The following is an 18,715-nucleotide window of genomic DNA, read 5'->3' on the forward strand; positions in this document are numbered from 1 at the left end:
GCAATAGAAAAACAATTTAGTGATATGTAAGATAAGATAAAAATATGAAAGTTAAGATATATGTGATGTAAATAGTGCCAACATCAATATAGTATCTTTGAAAAAGAAAAAAAAATGGAGATGGAACTAATTAAAGAAATAATAACTTAAAATTTCCCCAAATCACAGATGAAAAGTCTACTGAAAGACATCATTAGATTCTAATAAGTATAGATAGGAAAAACTTATACCTCGATACATTTTAATAAAATTTAAGAGTATTACAAGTCAAGAAAAATTTCTAAAAACTTTCAAAAGAGCAAATTGTTTGTGTAAAAGAATAAAAGTTCTTTAGCTCAGTGGCATAAGTACTTGCCTGGCAAGCTTGAGGTCGTGAGTTTGATCCCCGGTACAAAAAACAAAAAAGAATAAAAGTTAAGTTTGTATGGCTTCTCAACTGTTATGCTATATACAAAAAAGTAATTTAACATGTTCAAATATTGAAAAATTTGAATCTAAAAATATGAATCGAGCTATACTATCATTGAAATATGAGAGCAAGTTAAAAATATTTTTGGGTATGCAAAATTTAGAAGATTTAGTATACAAAACTCATCTGTGGCACAGTGCCTGCCTGGCACGCACGGGGTCATGAGTTCAATTCCCGGTACCAAAAAATAAATAGATAAAAATAATCTTGAATTTATTGATAAGAGAATAGCATGAGGGTATCGTAAAGGGTTTGGGAAACAAGGTGAATGGGTATTTTAAAGGACTTTACTGTGGTCTACAACAGCCAAAGAATCATAAATATATTTTCAAAACAAATCTAAATAAAACACAGTAGGAAGTGAGTGTAAGGGTCTGGTGAGGTGAGTATGTCTGGAGAGAAAACAGAGACAGTATAACTTGGTGATTAACACAGTAAATTTCTGCCAAGAAAAAATGAAAGTTAAGATATATATGACCTAAGTAAGTGTCAACATCTATACTAAATTACAGTCTCATACTAGCTCTGTGAGCTTGGCCATGCTACTTATCTTTTTCTGTTTGCATTTCTTCATCAAAAAGTGATGATTGGGGCTGGGGATTTAGCTCAGCGGCAGAAGCGCCTGCCTTGCAAGCAGGCAGTTGTGAGTTCGATACCTGGTACCGATAAAAAAAAAAAAAGTGTCTGCCTTGCAAGCATGTGGTCGTGAGTTCAACCCCTGGTACTGAAAAAAAAATAAATAAATAAATAAATACTAAAAAAAAAGTGATGATTGGGGGCTGGGGATTTAGCTCAGCGGCATAAGCACCTGCCTTGCAAGCAGGCGGTCGTGAGTTCGATCCAGGGTACCGATAAAAATGAAAAAAACAAAAAAAAAAGTGATGATAATGACAGTATCTTTTATCAGATAGTTTTAAGTTTTAGACAAGCTTAGTATTTGTAAAGAATTTAGAGCACTGTCTAGCACTATAAGTATTAAATATGTTTAAATAAATGTTGATAACTCAAATTATTAAGTGTACATCTTAAATTGAAGGGAATAAATAGATTAGCAAATAAAAAGTACTGTAACTTTCAAACCAAAAGAAGGAAATGTTTATTGAAAGAAGACAGGAAAGTAAAAAGAGAATAAAGGAAAACATAGTGACCTAGTACTCTTACTGTGTAATAAATTGTCTCAAATGATAGTGGATTTGAGCAACTCTTTTAATACTCACAATCTACTAAATTATGGATTTTGGGAGGGTTAACTTTAGAAGTGCTCTTACGGGCATCTAGATAGCTGTGGATAGATGTCAGCAGAGCTTGCTGCCATCTGACGGTTCTTCTGCATGTACCGTTCTGTGCCAGGCAGTTGATGCTGCTGTTTGATAGCTACCTATGATCTCTGCAGCACAGCAGTTTCTCCTAAAATAAACACACTCCAAAGAATCATATAGGGGCTGATTGCTGATGACTTACAGCAAAGTTTCATGGATAGGTAAAACATGAAGGGAAGTCAATATCTTAGATCACCAAAAGGAGTGAAGGTGTAAAACATTAAAACTGCGAGCCACACATGGTAGCACATGCATTAAACCCAGCACTGGGAAATCTGAGGCCAAAGGATCACTGAAAATTCAAGGCCAGCCTGAATTACACTGTAAGACCTTATCTAAAAAATAAATAAAATGCAATGTACAAAAGGACACATTGTATAAAGGGAGTAATAGATAAAAAAGATGTAATGATCGTGAGTGTAAATTGACCTAACGATTAAAGCTGTGTAAAATAAGAACTGAGATTACTAAAGAAAGAAGCAAATTACATGGAGATTTAAAAAATGTAGTATAACTTGTCAGACAAATGGAGAGAAATACAATGCAAAGGGCAGAGGATTAATATCTACATACATCAAGAGCTTTTCTAAAACAAGATAATAAACTACAACTGTAGGACAGTCTTAAGTTCACTAGAAGTTGGAAGGAAGCAAATTTAAGCAATAATGAAGCTTTCTTAGTAGACATTTATGATGTCTCCATTAACAAATTCTGTTATATAGTAGAAATATGAAGAAATGCCATCTTTTAAAAAGCAATCTTAAAACATTTTTGAGTAAAGGCCAGCACATCTTTAAAACCTAATAGAGGTTCTTGGAACTTAGTAGAAAAATCTTATTTTGAGTTTTGAGATGAGGGCTTGCTGCTCAGGTGGGCCTCAAATTCCTTAGCTCAAGTGTTCCTCCCACATCCGCTTCCTGAGTAACAGGAGCTGCAGGTGCACCCTTCCCAGCATAGTTGTTGAATCCGTTGAAGCCTCCCCATCATTAAAACAGCAAGTTATTAGAATATTTTCCCATGAACTCCAAAGTGTAGAAACAAATCACCAGCATCTGTAAGGCGTACATGGTGTTTAAAGTTATGTCAGGGAGAGCTGAGGTAAAGCAGAGACTTGCAATAACCCTTGGAGCCATGAAATTACCAAGTTACCATTAGGTACTGCTGGCAAGTTTTGATAACAGCAACAAAATACTGTGAGGGGGCTTCCATGATGAGTGTGAGGAGACAAGATTGAGAGAAGAAACGGCAGTCCCGGAAGAATTCTCCAAACAGATCAAAGTGCCTACCAGATCAAAACCCTGTCCACAGGAAAACAGCTTAGGAGTAGATTCAGATTTGAACAGGGCAGGGAACACAAGAGGAAGTGTTGGCGATAAGAGGAGATAAAGTTACCAAAACTTAAGGTCATTTTAAAATTTTTATGATTTTATGAAAATAACAGAAAAAGGAGTCTAGAGCCATGGAGCTAGAAAAATGACCCTGGCTCACAATTCCTTGCAGAACACAGACTCTCTTATTATTACCTTGGTAATTGCTGCTAGAGTTCCCAGGCACCAACCAAAGGTGCAGACACTGTGCCAGTATTTGCTGTATGTCTCATTCAATGGAATCAGTACTCTTGGAATTAGTACTAGTATTGCCATCTAGTGCTTGTAATTTCACATCTGATTTTCATTTGCAGCCACAAAGAAATTCCTTTATTTTCTCTTAAGTCTATGTTTTTAAATTTTGAAATTAATACATGCACATAGTTAAGTAATAGAAGTCTGATACTAACAAGAAAAACAAAGCCATCTGTTAGCCCCAAGTCCATCTCGGCAGCACTCTCTTCTAACTCTTACTTGTTCCCTTCCTTCTGTAATAGATTTCCCTGCTGCCTTCCGTATTAAGGATTGAACCAGTGTCTACCACTGAGGGGCACCCCACCCCCAGCATCCACTGTTGGCTATAATTTTCATTGGTTTTGTAGTTTCTGGCGCATTCTCATTTCTTGCTAAGATATTTCACCCTTTTTCCTTTTTTTCCTTGTAATAATTTTGTATGGGCTTCAACTGTATCTCTTCAACTGGTCATTTGTAAGTGAAATGAGCAAGTCTATGTTCTGCCTAGAATAGAAGAGAATCTCAGTGCTGCTTTGAGACTGACCAAAGACTTAAGAAACTTCTAGAATAGAATGGTTTGAGGTTGGACCAGAGGTCATGAGCACTTAAAGTTCCAACATTTCACCATATTCCCTGACTAATAATGGTAATCAGCTCATTCTATTTAAAAAAATTTTTTTTTTTTTTTTAGTACTGAGGGTTGAACCAAAGCCTTTGCTCTGAGCTACATCCCTTTGCTTCATTTTGAGACAGAGTCTCACTTTGTCACTGAGTTGCCCAGGCTGGGCTCAGGCTTGAGATCCTCCTGATGTAGCCTCCCAGAGTGTAAGGATCACTAACAAGGCCGACACGTCCCACTGGTTTTTAATATAATGTTTATCTCAACTGAAATAATAACTATAACAGTTTTTTAAATGAGAATTAACATTAATTAGAATACAGAAAGTTTTCATTGCTTTAAATCAAGTCACATGTATAAAAAAGAAATAATTGACCAAATTTGTTTTCATAGAGAAGTAAATGTTTTCTAGATGCTTATATATGCCAGGCATTTAAAAAGTTTCTCCTGTCATACTCATTTAACTACCCTTTGAAGAAGATGCTATTGTGGACCCTATATGATGAAAGTAAGACACAAAAGACTCAAATATAACTTGATCCTGAGTTCACAATAGCAGTGTGGAGAAAGGGCTATTAGTATATAATTAAAACATGCTAAGAGGTGATTTGGAGATGATAAGAGTATTCCAAAGAGATAAAGTCTCTGGTTTACCACTATATAAATCAACCAAGGCTTGAAAACTTTTAGCTTCTGGCTTTTCAATAAGGAATTATAACCTACCATCTGTCTCAGGAATAATAAGAGAATATTTTTATGTGCTCAACTGTGATACTGCCTTTTTCCATGGGAGAAAACAGATTTTTGAAGCATTATTACTTATTCTTGCTCCCAGAAAATGAAATTCATGATGTACAGTGGAAACAAGAATATTACCTACTTTCTTCTTCCTACGAAAGTATAAACTTACAAAACTATTTATATAGGTATGCGTTTACAAAATTTCACTTAACTGTTTGCTAAAGAGTAAGTTTTAAAATCAGATTTTATTGGTACATTTTAGATACACATAATGGGGGGCTGGGGATTTAGCTCAGCGGCATAAGTACCTGCCTTGCAAGCAGGCGGTCGTGAGTTCGATCCCCGGTACCAATTAAAAAAAAAAAATAGATACACATAATGATCACATTCCTCATAGAGAACTTGTACCTGTACATGATACAACTTGATTCTGCCTTTCATTTCCCCTTTTAACTCTTTCTCTCCTCCCCACTTACAAAAGCTTTGTTTCCATTTTTCCTATGCTAAAGAATAATTTGAAGAATTTATAGAAATCCTGAAACCGAGATTTTATTAGCCAAACCGAAACAATAAATTATCATTTGTTTTATACAGTATTTTAGTTTAATCTAACTCATTGTCTAATAAAACACTTAAGTAGCATAAACTAAGATGTAAAAACTGGAAAGAATTTGTTGTATTTAGAAAACATTCTGGGATATAGCATATGCATAAGGACTAACTAACATTAAGGAAATCCTTAAATAATCAATGTACATATGTTTATCAACTTGTTTTACAGCGCAAGGCTCATCAGTTTTTTGTAAAATCTTTCACTTCTCCCACAAAATGTCATCAGTGTACCTCTCTGATGGTGGGTTTGATAAGACAAGGCTGTTCATGTGAAGGTAAGAACAAAGTGGAAATAAAGCGTGATTTGTTTAGGTGCCACTTTATTTGTTCAAACATTTACTACCTAAATTGTAACCAAGTAACTTTACTCTCTTTAAAAGGCATTCCCTGTTTGTTTCACTTAATTGTTTTTCTCTGGTTAACAAGATTGTAAACAATAAACTGAGCACCTTGCAAAAATCCCATTGAATGTTGGCAAGCTATATGATAGAAGGGAAAATGAAAGATCCTTGGATCAATTGTCATTGAAGTAAGCAATCCTATGCCTTTTCAGAAATACTAAATGTCTGCCACTGTGCCTCAAAAGATAGTTATCCTAATGTTAATAACCGAGATTTCTCCTTTCCTGGTCATTATGTATCTGTTGCGTGTTTGCTATGTACTTACTCTGTGCTGCTAGGCACTGGGGTTGAAGTAGTGAATGTGGGAAGGAAATCCTACCCTCGTGGAGTGGAGAAAGAGAAGACTAGGGGCCACTGAAACAGAAAACAGAGTAGATTTGTTGGATACCACTTTGTCTTTCTTAAGGCCTCCAAAATAAAAATTACTTAAATTTAATGGGATCTGTTATTTATGACTGCTTTAGAAATATTTTTTAATCAAATGACACTTGCCACAATAAAACTACCTTGTATATGATTTTCTGGCATATCTTATAAAAAGATAAGAAGATAGTTGCTAATTCAAATTCTAATACTAGTTTGTATTTCTTCGCTCTTCTGCTATTAGTATTGAGAAGACCTTAAAAAGTCCTTTAAAAGGGCTTTAAAATTGTAGTTGTGCCCATCAGATGTGTTTGTTCTCTTCATAACACACCTGCAGTTAGCCTGTATTTACTACTTTGAGAAAAGGGGAAATCAACAGCTTACTCAGTCACTGCAGTCTACATTTGATCAGTTCTCAGAACTGAAGTGAAAGATTTAGACTGCATTGTCTTAAATAATCTTACTAGATAGCATAGGTTCAAAGGAGGAGTTGTGGCTAATGAGTAATGAGTTGAGAGTTACAAGTGTATTAATTCATGAATGTGACTGGCATTACCCAGGAAGCACGTGTAGACTGAAAGAATAAGGACAGGACCTTGGGAAATACGATAAAGAGCAAGAAAAGCACAAAATAACCAGGTAGTCTGAGAAGAAATAGCCTGAGTCATGGAGCAGCAAGGTGTCACTAACGCTATGGGGGAGACTTGTACAGATTTCTCACTTTGTCTCATTTTGGACCATAGCCAGGTCCTGTCTGTTATTTTATATATTGTTTATCAGAAAAAATCCTGAGCAGATACCAGACTTTCTAAATCCTTGATAATTTTTACTCATCAGAATTATTTGTAATAAGGACTTTTTGAGATCTTTATGTGCTTTCTTGCCTTCTGGACTCTTATGCCATAAAATTGTGCCTATCTTTTCTTCAAATCCTTTAACCCTACCATATAAAGCCATGGAGACATAAGAATATCCCCAGTCTTTGTCTGACAGGTTTTTGTAAATGTTATGATAATGTAGTTCAGCCTCTAAAGATTACTGCCACTTTTATTTATCCCTGGATTAGATCCAGTATAGATACTTACTTTGTTGCTTTCACTGACCTTTAGGGAGGTGAGATTATTTTTCCTTATTAGTAAAACAGATTGTAACTTGTTACACATTCCTTTTCAGTGAATTGAGAGGTTTGTATAGGTTTTGACAGTTAGTACCAGGCTATCTTGTGTGTTACTTTCACAGTATCTATCAGTGATGCATAATCCATTTCGCCCATGTGTATGTATTCTCACAATGATATATTGCTTCTATTTCTTTCATCTTCTTTCTCCAGAATTCTCTAAGATTAATTTTAGGAGTATCAATTGTAATCTTAAACTATAACTGCTGTCAAAAGTTTGTTCAAATTATTTTAACCTTTAATTTTCACCCAATTGAGATTCATTGAAACCTGAGTTTGTTTTTAGATATTATCTTGTTTTAAAATCTCAGATTCATCATGTGAATATCAAATAAAGGGATCATTGCAATATTATTAATAGCTAAATAGTACTCTGAACCAGACTGCCTGGCTGTGAATCGCAGCATTGCCATTTCTGAATTTAGTGACAGTGAGCAAGTGACATGTGACACTGGCACTCTCACGTTGTCATAGGAAAATAAATATTCAATAAAGTTAATTATTGTTATCCTAGCTGTAGTTTAAATATGTAGAATGTTAACACCAAAAAATTTAATCCTATTTCATACCATTTTAAGCATTTAAAATTTTTATTTTCAAAAGACTGGTAAATCTCACCAGATGTAGCAGAGATATTCTTAGCTTAATGTTCCTAAGTGACAATTGCAAGAAAAATTTCAAGACAGATGCCATACCATAGTAGGATGAAGAGCTAGAAAGAACTCCAGAAATCACATTCAAAATAAAATGAAATGTAAGCTTTCATAGTGCCCTGCATGCAGTTACTGTTCAGTGAACTTTGCTGTGGTCATAAATGGATTTTTATTATTGTTTTGGGTTCTTTCCCTCTTAAAGTGTGTGGATTCTCATGCCATATAACTTGTGTAAACAAAGCTCCAACCGCATGTCCAGTTCCTCCTGAGCAGACAAAAGGTCCCCTGGGTATAGATCCACAGAAAGGAATCGGAACAGCATATGAAAGTCATGTCAGAGTGAGTATCATTAGTCAGGTTTAGATCAGTGCTTTAAGATTTATTAAATAAAGTCACTTTTCATAGTACCTAACAGAAAATTACCTGAGTATAATTTATCTAATTTTTTTATCTAGAGTAATGATTTGAAAACAAAAGTTTAACCTTTGTTTAGAAATAAATTCTAAAATGTCACAAACTTTTCTGTATTATTCCTGTTGTAACGAACAGATACTGAAATCTCCTAAAGGAGTTTTTAACCTCCTATCTTGCCAAACAGGTAGAGTATACTTATGAATTATGAAATTATCAAGAAGTAATCTTGTTGCCTTCATAAGAATATTTGCAATACAAGCTGAATTTCATCTTATTTACAAATTTGACTTTTATACTATAAAGAAGTCAAGAGTGCTGTGTTAATGAAATTACTTCTAAAAGTTAAAATGGTACCATTTGAAACTCTTGGTAAAAGGCACTATTTGAAGGGTATATTCTCATTTTTTCTCTTACATTATTAATGACATGTATGTCCCATCTCCATTTTACCAACCAAAGTGACAGATTTAAAATTTGTGCATATTTAAGTTTTTATTCTGTGTTTATGTAAGTAATTAAAAAGGCTGTCACTGATGTTTTCATTTGAATTGTGTTTGTGGCTGTTTGAAACGAAACTAAGATTCCTAAGCCAGCTGGAGTAAAGAAAGGATGGCAGAGGGCCCTGGCTGTGGTTTGTGACTTCAAACTCTTTCTGTATGATATTGCTGAAGGGAAAGCATCTCAGCCCAGTGTTGTCATTAGTCAAGTTATCGACATGAGGTAAGCTTTCAAGGCTAAAGATGTTTGTATCACTGTAGCATAGGAATCAAAAAGTCTCTGGTTTTTCTTTTGGTTTATCATGGTTTTACTTAAATGATCAACATGTTTCATGTTAATTTTCTAATTTTCTCACATTGCTATAGTAGCATCATTAAGTATATAAAGTAAGTTGTAATTATAGAATAGATGGAAATGTGTGCTGAATGTGTGGAGCTAGGAGCCGAAGAATAGAAGCTGATCCTCGGGATCAGAAGACCAGTTTAAAGGTTGTAGTTTAAAGGCATGGAGTAGAATCCAATGTGAAGGAAGGAATAAAAATCTCAGATCAGACAAGCCCTTGGAAAACATAATAAATCAAGGATCATGTGGGGTTTTTTTTGTCTTTTTCATTTTTATTGGTACCGGGGATCGAACTCACGACTGCCTGCTTGCAAGGCAGGCGCTTATGCCGCTGAGCTAAATCTCCAGCCCCAATCAAGGATCATTTAAATATGACATCTCTTGGACATTTCTGGTCTTATTTTCCAGATTCTTGGAGTAGCTTCTCTTACCTCCTCTCGTAATTCCAGGTTGTGTCCCTGAGGAATCATGCCTTCTACTATAGCTTCAGCTATAACTTCTGTCTTGCTGACTCCCAGACACATGTCTCCATCCACTGCACAGAACCCACATTTCTAGCTGTGCCTTGCACTGGCATTTCACATCTACATTTCAAACTTATTATTTCCCCCAAATATGGAATATGAAGAGACCAGTGCAAGAAATATCAGCAGGTTCTAAAAAAACTTGCTAGAAGACTGACTATAGAAAGATAGGGAGGCCTAGGTGCAAGAGTATGTAACTGTAGTTCTAGTTACTTGGAAGGCTGAGGCGGTGGGATCACCTGAGCCCAGAAGCTTGAGGCCATCTGGGCAACATAGTAGGACCTTGTCTCAAAGAATAAAAGTCAAAGACTAAGGTGTCAAGCTTTATGACCAATAACAAAATTGAGGAAATCACAAGAAGTTTACTATGGAGGAAATGTATCTTAGATTTGGAGGGCACAATAAAATGTCAGATAAACTGGGTTAAACACACATAAGTCTTATGGGCTCTGACGATGCAGTACAGGATCCAGATCCCAGGTTATCATGTATCCCCTCTGGCCTGGATCTTTGGATAAATCAGCAATTATTTCTGGCTGCTACATATTGTACCACTGTTAAGTTATTCTTAACAAAATTACTTTCAGTATTATCAGTTATAATAAGGAATCTTTTTATTTAATACAGTGTTCTGTGTAGCTTTGAGGGTTGCTTCTTGTATGTTATTTGGTTGCATAACCAAAACCATATCCATAGCACTGTATATTAACTTTAAATGGCTCACTTTGCTTTCAGAGATGAAGAATTTTCTGTGAGTTCTGTCTTGGCTTCTGATGTTATTCATGCAAGTCGAAAAGATATACCTTGTATATTTAGAGTAAGTGTGCCCTATAATTTCATCACTCGTTTATCTTTAATGAGTATGTTTTAAATCTTCATATAACTCATAAACTTAGTAAAACCAAATTTACATTTTTTAATATATTCTGTATCACATACACTGTGTTATTCTGATGCTAAGTTTGGTTAAGGAAAGTCCTGTAGAAAACATAAAAAATGGCTTCTAAAAATGCTTCCTGTTAGATAATATTTTTAAATAAATACTATTGCATGGAAAATTAGATAAATGTGAATTTCCTCAAACTTTTACATCCAAAATCAAGATTTAACAATAGTTTCCATCTCATGAAGTTGTAAATAAGGTTAAATGTTTAACACTTGTAAAGTGGTTAGACCTATCTGATGTTTGGTGATTGTAAATGTCAGTTGTGGTTATAGGACTATGTGTAATACCTTTTTGTGAGGTACTTTTATAGCAAGAAAAATAAAAGTGATACTAACATCTTGAGTGGTATCTCCTACCTTGCTGCTGTTGTGAATTCTGATGTTAGAGCTAGTTCTTCTGATTAGGAACAGGTGAATTCTGCTGAAGGTGTCATTTAATGAATGCTCATACTATTGGTGAATGCTGAGCAAGCCAGCATACCATGAAATCAGAGCATCATGTCATGAATATTGATTAAATTTTTTCAGGTCACAGCTTCACAGCTCTCAGCACCTAATAACAAATGTTCAATCCTGATGCTGGCAGACAGTGAGAATGAGAAGAGTAAGTGGGTAGGAGTGCTCAGTGAATTGCACAAGATTTTGAAGAAGAACAAATTCAGAGACCGTTCAGTCTATGTTCCCAAAGAGGCTTATGACAGCACTCTGCCTCTTATTAAAACAACTCAGGCTGCTGCAATCATAGGTATGAATTTATAATATTTACTCTATTATCATAATTGTTTACTGATCTACCTTGTGAGCTAGAATTGGCTTTTTTCTAGGAATCCTCAATGTCCAACATACTGTGTTCAGTAAATGTTTATCGAAATGAAAGAGACCTGTACTGGTTATTTTTTAACAATTATACTTTATAATAGGCATGTGTTTTCTTCTAAAACACCAACAATGCTAAAGGTTAGCCTCTTCTGTTTTCTATTTGTGTGAATTAGAAAAGTTAATTTCTTAGAGCATTAAGTTTCATATACAAAATATAGACACTAATTACCTTGGTAAGGTTATTGAGAAGTTTAAAATACATGGAATACTTAAGGCAGAGTAACCTGCAATTAAAATGGCCTCAGTAATTGGAAATTTACATTTTGGACATATTCTTACTTACACACTCACCTCTTTTTTTTTTTTACTAACTACTGAGAAATTTCATAGTCAGGTTCAAATACCTTTCACAGTTCTTCTTTCTCAAAATAACACATAGAACTGGACCTCGGCCACTAACAAACTAGATTTTTCATTCTTTTTTTTTTTTTTCTTTTTACCATTGATTAGATAAATGTTTACATGTTTTCATAGCTAGTGATAGAGATTTTTAAATATTCTATTTTAAAAGGCATGAGGATTTAACACTAATCTGAAGGATCTCATAATGTTATTTTTGTTTTCATTTTTTTCATCAAATTCTATTATCTGGTTTATTCTGTTAGCTTTATGTGGTTCTTTGCCTGATAAAAGTGTTTTATGTTTGTGTCTTACATAGATCATGAAAGGATAGCTTTGGGAAATGAAGAAGGATTATTTGTTGTGCATGTCACCAAAGATGGTAAGAGGAAATTCACTGTTTTTTGGAATATTTTTAAATTGTATGTTAGAAAATTCTTGAGTCTAAATTCTAAAAAGAGAAAAGTTTGATTTTATTTATTCTGTAATTGAGATATCCAAGCATAATTTGATAATATTTCTGAATCAAAAGATTAAGTTGCTGTAATCCTCCTCAATTCTAAAACTTCAAGTACATATTATTGTCTGTATCATTTTGTTTAGTGGTTAAGCTAGATGAATTCAGATTGCATTTCTAAAGATGGCACATGGAAAAAAACTGCAACATGATTTTTCCATACTTTGTTAGTCCTCTCTCTAGTAGGTAGCAGCCATAAAATATTGTTTGAATTTTATTCCCACAATTTCATACAATAGGTTTTTTCTTAATAAACAAGTGCTGGGTGAAACAAACAGAAACCAACTTAATTTGGTATTCATAAATACAGTGTTATAAGTTCTGTCTGTGTCAAGTTACATATTTATTTAACATTCATTAATTGGCTATCCATAGAAATGTCTTCATAGAGATATGTTACCAGTTACTGTTTTTAAAGTAAGTGAAGATTTTTAGAATATATCACTAGTAAAAAGATTTTTCTTCAAGATATGGAATGCTTTTGTACAAGAGCTCTTTGGTTTAACTGTCCTGGCTACCAGAGTTCTCAATGCTAAATTTAATGCCTATGATAGTTGAGCTAATTGATCCTATAATGGGGTTATTATTTTCCTTTTTCTTTATGATTTCTGATTTATTCTTCTCTTTTATAAATTGACATCTTTTTTAGTATAATGGGAGCATAATTAATAAAACTATTTTGCATTTGATTTATTTTTTTGTGTAGAAATTATTAGAGTTGGTGACAATAAGAAGATTCATCAGATTGAACTCATTCCAAATGATCAGCTTGTTGCGGTGATCTCAGGACGAAATCGTCACGTACGACTTTTTCCTCTGTCAGCTTTCGACGGGCGAGAGACAGATTTTTACAAGCTGGCAGAAACTAAAGGGTGTCAAACTATAACTTCTGGAAAAGTGCGCCATGGAGCTCTCACATGCCTATGTGTGGCTATGAAAAGGCAGGTCCTCTGTTATGAACTCTTCCAGAGCAAGACCCGTCACAGAAAATTTAAGGAAATTCAAGTCCCGTATAATGTCCAGTGGATGGCAATCTTCAGTGAACAGCTCTGTGTGGGATTCCAGTCAGGATTTCTAAGATACCCATTGAATGGAGAAGGAAGTCCGTGCAGCATGCTCCATTCAAATGACCACACACTGTCATTTATTGCACATCAACCAATGGATGCTATCTGCGCAGTCGAGATCTCCAGTAAAGAGTATCTGCTGTGTTTTAACAGCATTGGGATATACACTGACTGCCAGGGCCGAAGATCTAGACAACAGGAATTGATGTGGCCAGCAAATCCTTCCTCTTGTTGTAAGATTCTCTTTCTTATGACTGCCTTATTCTGTCTTCTTCCTTTCTTTTTCCATCTACTTCATCTAAGTGTAGTCATTGTTAATAACAGGTTTTTAAAAATCATCGTTAAGGGTTTTTCTAAATGCTTTTTTGTTTGTGGAAAGTAATCATATATAGCTAGGCGTAGGCAATGAGATTAACATTCACATGTGTCCACTTAAAACAAATGTTTTTGTGGTATATTTTACTGAGATGGATCTTTTTATCCTATATTATTTATTGAAATAACTCTAAATCTCTTCATTGTACCCTAAAATACAATGCTGTATTAGTAATTCACAGGTCTTTTTCTGGATAAGTGAATTGTATAATTAGTTATATAAAGGTATAGTGTAGCACCTATAAGCAGTTTTATATTTTAATTTAGATAAACAAATTAAAATTGTTTATTTCATTCTGAAGAAATGCTAAGACATTAACAAATATTTGAATACTTCTATTGTTAAATAATAATTCACTTGTTATTGAATACATGCAGTTTCATTGTACGAGATGTCTCAATGAGCAAAATAGACACTACATTCACAAAGTATAGGATGCAGTAAAAAAGATTCATGGTAAAACAAACAGACAGCAGAGATAAAATACCATAGGAGAGGTAGAGTTTTTTTTTTTCAGAAAATTTAAGGGAGTCCTATATAATTTCCAGTGGATGGCAGTCATCAGTGAAGCACTGTCATGGTTTCTACGATGCTCTATGAATGGAGAAGTCCATGCATATTTGCCATGTAGATGAGGATGCTCAAGGAGTAGCTAATCTAAATTGCTTTCTTTGGTAAAGGAAGATACATGAGTATCCTTAAATGCTGATAGGAAATAATGACCAGGAAAACATTGTCTTATCTGGGAAATACAGAAAATACAGTAAGATCCCAAAAAGGCCAAAGAGGATGGAATTTGTAATACAGAATTATTATTTGGGGCAGAAGGTATAAAACTTCTATCTTAGGGTGGAAGAGGAACGATGGGGTCGAGTCCCATTAAGTGTAAAGTGCAGGGGAAGAAAGTTTAGGAGGACAGTAAATACTGATTGCAGAAAACTTAGGAAATCTAAATTTAAAGAATGAAAAAATAGGAGCTGGGGATTTAGCTCAGCGGCATAAGCGCCTGCCTTGCAAGCAGGCAGTCGTGAGTTCAATCCCTGGTACCGATTAAAAAAAAAAAAGAATGAAAAAATATGCCTAATCTCAACCCACCCAGATTTAACTATGTTTAATATTTTACTTCTTAAATGCATACTCTTACCTGTGGCACAATATGTAGAATGAGTGCTGTTGGTAACTGACTCTTGTAATTAGGGTGCTCCTATGTACAGTAAGAGTTAGAATATCCAATTTGATGTTTTTCTAAATAATCCATAACCTTAGTTTAGTTATTGGCTTGTGTCATTATTAATATTCAGTCTTTTAACCGGTAGATACTGATTATCTACCCTATTCATGTAACTATGTTCAGGCACTTTGTCACACATTTTTAACTGGATCTAGAACTTTTTTTTTTTTTTTTTTTTTTTTTTGGTACCGGGGATTGAACTCATGATTGCACGCCTGCATGCTTACAAGGCAGGTGTTGTACCGCTGAGCTAAATCCCCAGCCCGAGAACATTTAAGATTTCTCCACTTCATAATTTGTTTCATTGTTAAACTACTTTGAGTCACATACTTTAAAATGTAATGAAACCTCTTTATTCTGATAATGTTGGCAGAAGTCTTATGTATTATTAGTTCTATATAATCTGAACATGGTATGCCAGTTCTTTATAATTTATGCTGTTTTTGTTTCAAAAATGCTTTAATGTGGCTGTTACATGGTAACAATAGGGTTGTTGGGGAGAGTTTCCATTATACAGTTACTTAGGACAGACCTTTCAAATGTTTGGGCTTAATACTTCAAACTAATCAGTGAACTGTTACTTCTTTTCTTTCTTCCAGGTTACAATGCACCTTATCTCTCAGTATACAGTGAAAATGCAGTTGATATCTTTGATGTGAACTCCATGGAATGGATTCAAACTCTTCCTCTCAAAAAGGTAATTTCAACTTAAAATACAGCTGTTTTATGATAAGTAGCTCAACACCATATTCTTTTTATTACATGTAGTTTCTCTTTATTGAGGTGGGCATGATGGCACAAGCCTGTAATCCCAGCACACTGTGGTTTCTGATATAGGATGATCCCAAGTTGGAACCCAGTAGATTGGCAAGACTCTATCTGAAGGTAGTTAAATAGTTCTCAGGATATAGCTCAGTACAAAGGCCATGCATTCAGTCTCCAGTATGGCAAAATCAGTCATACCCAGTTAATTGGGTATGATTAGTATCATGATCAGCAACTAGAGTAGATCATACAATCTAAACTGATACTGTTATCTTCTGCTTTTGGATTAAGGAACTCTGGAGGAGCTTTGATTATTATTAATTGTAACTGTTTGTCACATAATATTATATGGTGTTCAATCTTGTGAGGATAGAATTCACCCACTAGAACTAGTGATTAAACTTAGAGCCAAACTATGTTTAGGTGTCATGATTTAAAAATAAAGATTTCAAATATTCCTAATAAAACATATTTCCCGCTAACATCTTTCTGTTTCCATAAGGTAAAGCAAATCATACAAGTATAGAATTGCTATTTTGCAAAAATGAAGAATAATTTCATTTGACTGTATATAGTACTCATAGTATGTGAATCATTAGTTCTGAGAGACACTTTAGAAGACTAGGTGAAAGAAAGTAGCCAAGATTATATTTCAAAATGTGACCCAATGTAAAACTACTTATGTAATGAAAATGCTCTTGTATATTTTGCCACATATGAGACATAATCAAAATATATGGTGAATGTTTAATTATAGTAGAAGACACATTGCCATTAATTCCCCCTCAGAATGCTCTCCCTCGTTTTGAAAACACTCATCCCATCATTCTTGCTGCTTTCTGAAGTAGGTCTGGATGTCCTCTTTCATGACTGTCTTTCAATATATGATAAAAAAAAAAACAAAAAAAAAACAAAAAAACAGCGACTGCAGCTGCCCAGAGCCAGCTGAAAGGGAGGCTTGTGAAGACATTTAGGCGTGTGCTCGTCCGTCTTGTTCACCAGCTCTGGCCCTGTGTGACTTCATGGGTAGATGTTTTGTGTCAATTCAGGACATTGAGGTGACCACAGAGTCCTCAGTAAAGACACAAAAGAAGATTTTCAGAGCTGCTTCAGAAGTGGCAAAAACAATGGGCTGAGTGTGTTTGAAGTGTGGGAAGGAAGTTTTGAGGGGGATTAAGAATAAAAGATCTTATTGTAATCATTTTTTAATGTAAACATTCACCCTGTGTTTTAAGCATACCTAGATGAAGCTACAGCACCTCCTGATTTATAAATTTGAGGTGTCTACAGTGTTTGTTTGTTTTTGTTTGGCTTCGGTTTTTGTGAGGGAGGTTGGTTTTGGGATTTTTTTTTTTTTTTTTTTTGCCTTCACCCACTGTATTTCTAAGATGCACATACATTGCTCTGTGTATATTGTATGTTCATTGCTTTTTTACTACACTGTTTGTTGGTTGAATATGTCACTGCTTATTCTGTGATTGGCAGACATTTGAATTATTTCCTAGCTTTTTACAGTTGTGAACAAGGCTGTGTATGTCTTTTGGTGTAGGTATGCAGTTTATTTAAGCCCTGTGCATAGAGTAGAATTGATGGGACTCAAGGAATGTAATTGTTCAGCTTTTGAGAGACTGTTACCTTATTTTCCAATGTGACAGTACCAGATGATATTGCCATCAAAAACATATAAGTGTTTTTAACCCATATCCTAAGACTTGCCATTGTCAGAATTCATAGTTGCATAAATAGAGATAAAGTCATTGAATTATTAATTTGCATGTCCCTGATGTGGTTGGGAATCTTTTATATATTTATTCATCACTTATATTTCCTGTTCCATGAAATGCCTGGTCATATATTTTGTGTATTTTTTTTTCTCTTGGAGTTATTTTATTGTTCTTCTTGAATTTTGGTGGCTTGTTACATAATGTGGCCCGTGGGCTAGAAATGGACCTTGTTTGTGATCTATCTATAGTATTCCTGTTTATGGTGTATTTTCCTGAAGAGAAGTTACTAATTTTACCTTACACATATTTCTCTTCTTTAGTTTTGTCTTTTTTCTCTTCTTTAGGAAACTTCTATCTCAAGATCATCTCATAATCATTTTCTCCAAATGTTTTTAAATTTTGCTTGTTACATGTCTGTCATTAACTCATTTAGAATTGATTTTTCCCTTTTCGTTTCTGGTATATGGGTCAAAGCTGGCATTTAATTTTGTTGGTTCCATATAACTAGTTGCTACATCATCATTTAACAATAGACCTTTCTTTCTACGTCATCTGGGCTTTCTTCTCCATCATATGCAGGCATTTAGTATTTAGTAATAAGAATTCATAAAGCAGCTGTGTTGATATCTTGCAAATAAAATTATTTGCGTACTAATGGTGTTACAAAGTCAAATTTAAGGTTTGACTGTATTAGTGACATAATTTTATTTATTTGCTCAGGATACTCTCTTCAAAATATCATTATAAATTGGTTTAAATTAGATACTACTATACCTTCTCAGTCAGAATTATCATTTCTTATTGATTTTTTTTCCCCAAGAGGACTCTGAAGTAGATAAATGAAAGGTCTTAACAGTTGTGCTTTATAAATAGGTCAGAGTTTGTCATTTAAGTCTTAAAGGTTCTATTGAAATACTAATTTTATTTTTTCCGATTTTAGGTTCGACCTTTAAACAGCGATGGATCATTAAACCTTTTAGGGTTGGAGACAATTAGATTGATATATTTCAAAAATAAAATGGCAGGTAAGAAAATACTGGATAGATTCAATGGAAATGTTATCTGTCACCTGATTTCCCAAGGTCACAGAATAATAAGTGCCAAAGTACAGACATAAAGTCAGGTATATCTTACTCAGG

At 34.4% G+C, this 18,715-nt stretch overlaps 1 protein-coding gene across 21 annotated transcripts in view; it reads left to right on the forward strand.

The window, feature by feature from the left end:
* Cdc42bpa (CDC42 binding protein kinase alpha) overlaps window positions 1-18,715 on the forward strand; it is a 266,063-nt gene that overhangs the window by 224,228 nt on the left and 23,120 nt on the right. For all 21 annotated transcript variants that reach the window (XM_063236777.1, XM_063236786.1, XM_063236787.1 and 18 more), the window contains 9 exons: window positions 5,531-5,636; window positions 8,158-8,294; window positions 8,950-9,089; window positions 10,469-10,550; window positions 11,207-11,423; window positions 12,216-12,278; window positions 13,120-13,713; window positions 15,687-15,784; window positions 18,517-18,601. In XM_063236777.1, coding sequence (XP_063092847.1) covers window positions 5,531-5,636; window positions 8,158-8,294; window positions 8,950-9,089; window positions 10,469-10,550; window positions 11,207-11,423; window positions 12,216-12,278; window positions 13,120-13,713; window positions 15,687-15,784; window positions 18,517-18,601 — 1,522 coding nt within the window. The remainder of the gene's footprint in view (window positions 1-5,530; window positions 5,637-8,157; window positions 8,295-8,949; window positions 9,090-10,468; window positions 10,551-11,206; window positions 11,424-12,215; window positions 12,279-13,119; window positions 13,714-15,686; window positions 15,785-18,516; window positions 18,602-18,715) is intronic.

This window comes from Cavia porcellus, unplaced genomic scaffold, assembly GCF_034190915.1.
Source record: "Cavia porcellus strain 051 isolate PalLab524CR breed Dunkin Hartley unplaced genomic scaffold, mCavPor4.1 scaffold_26, whole genome shotgun sequence".
Taxonomy (NCBI): Eukaryota; Metazoa; Chordata; class Mammalia; order Rodentia; family Caviidae; genus Cavia; species Cavia porcellus.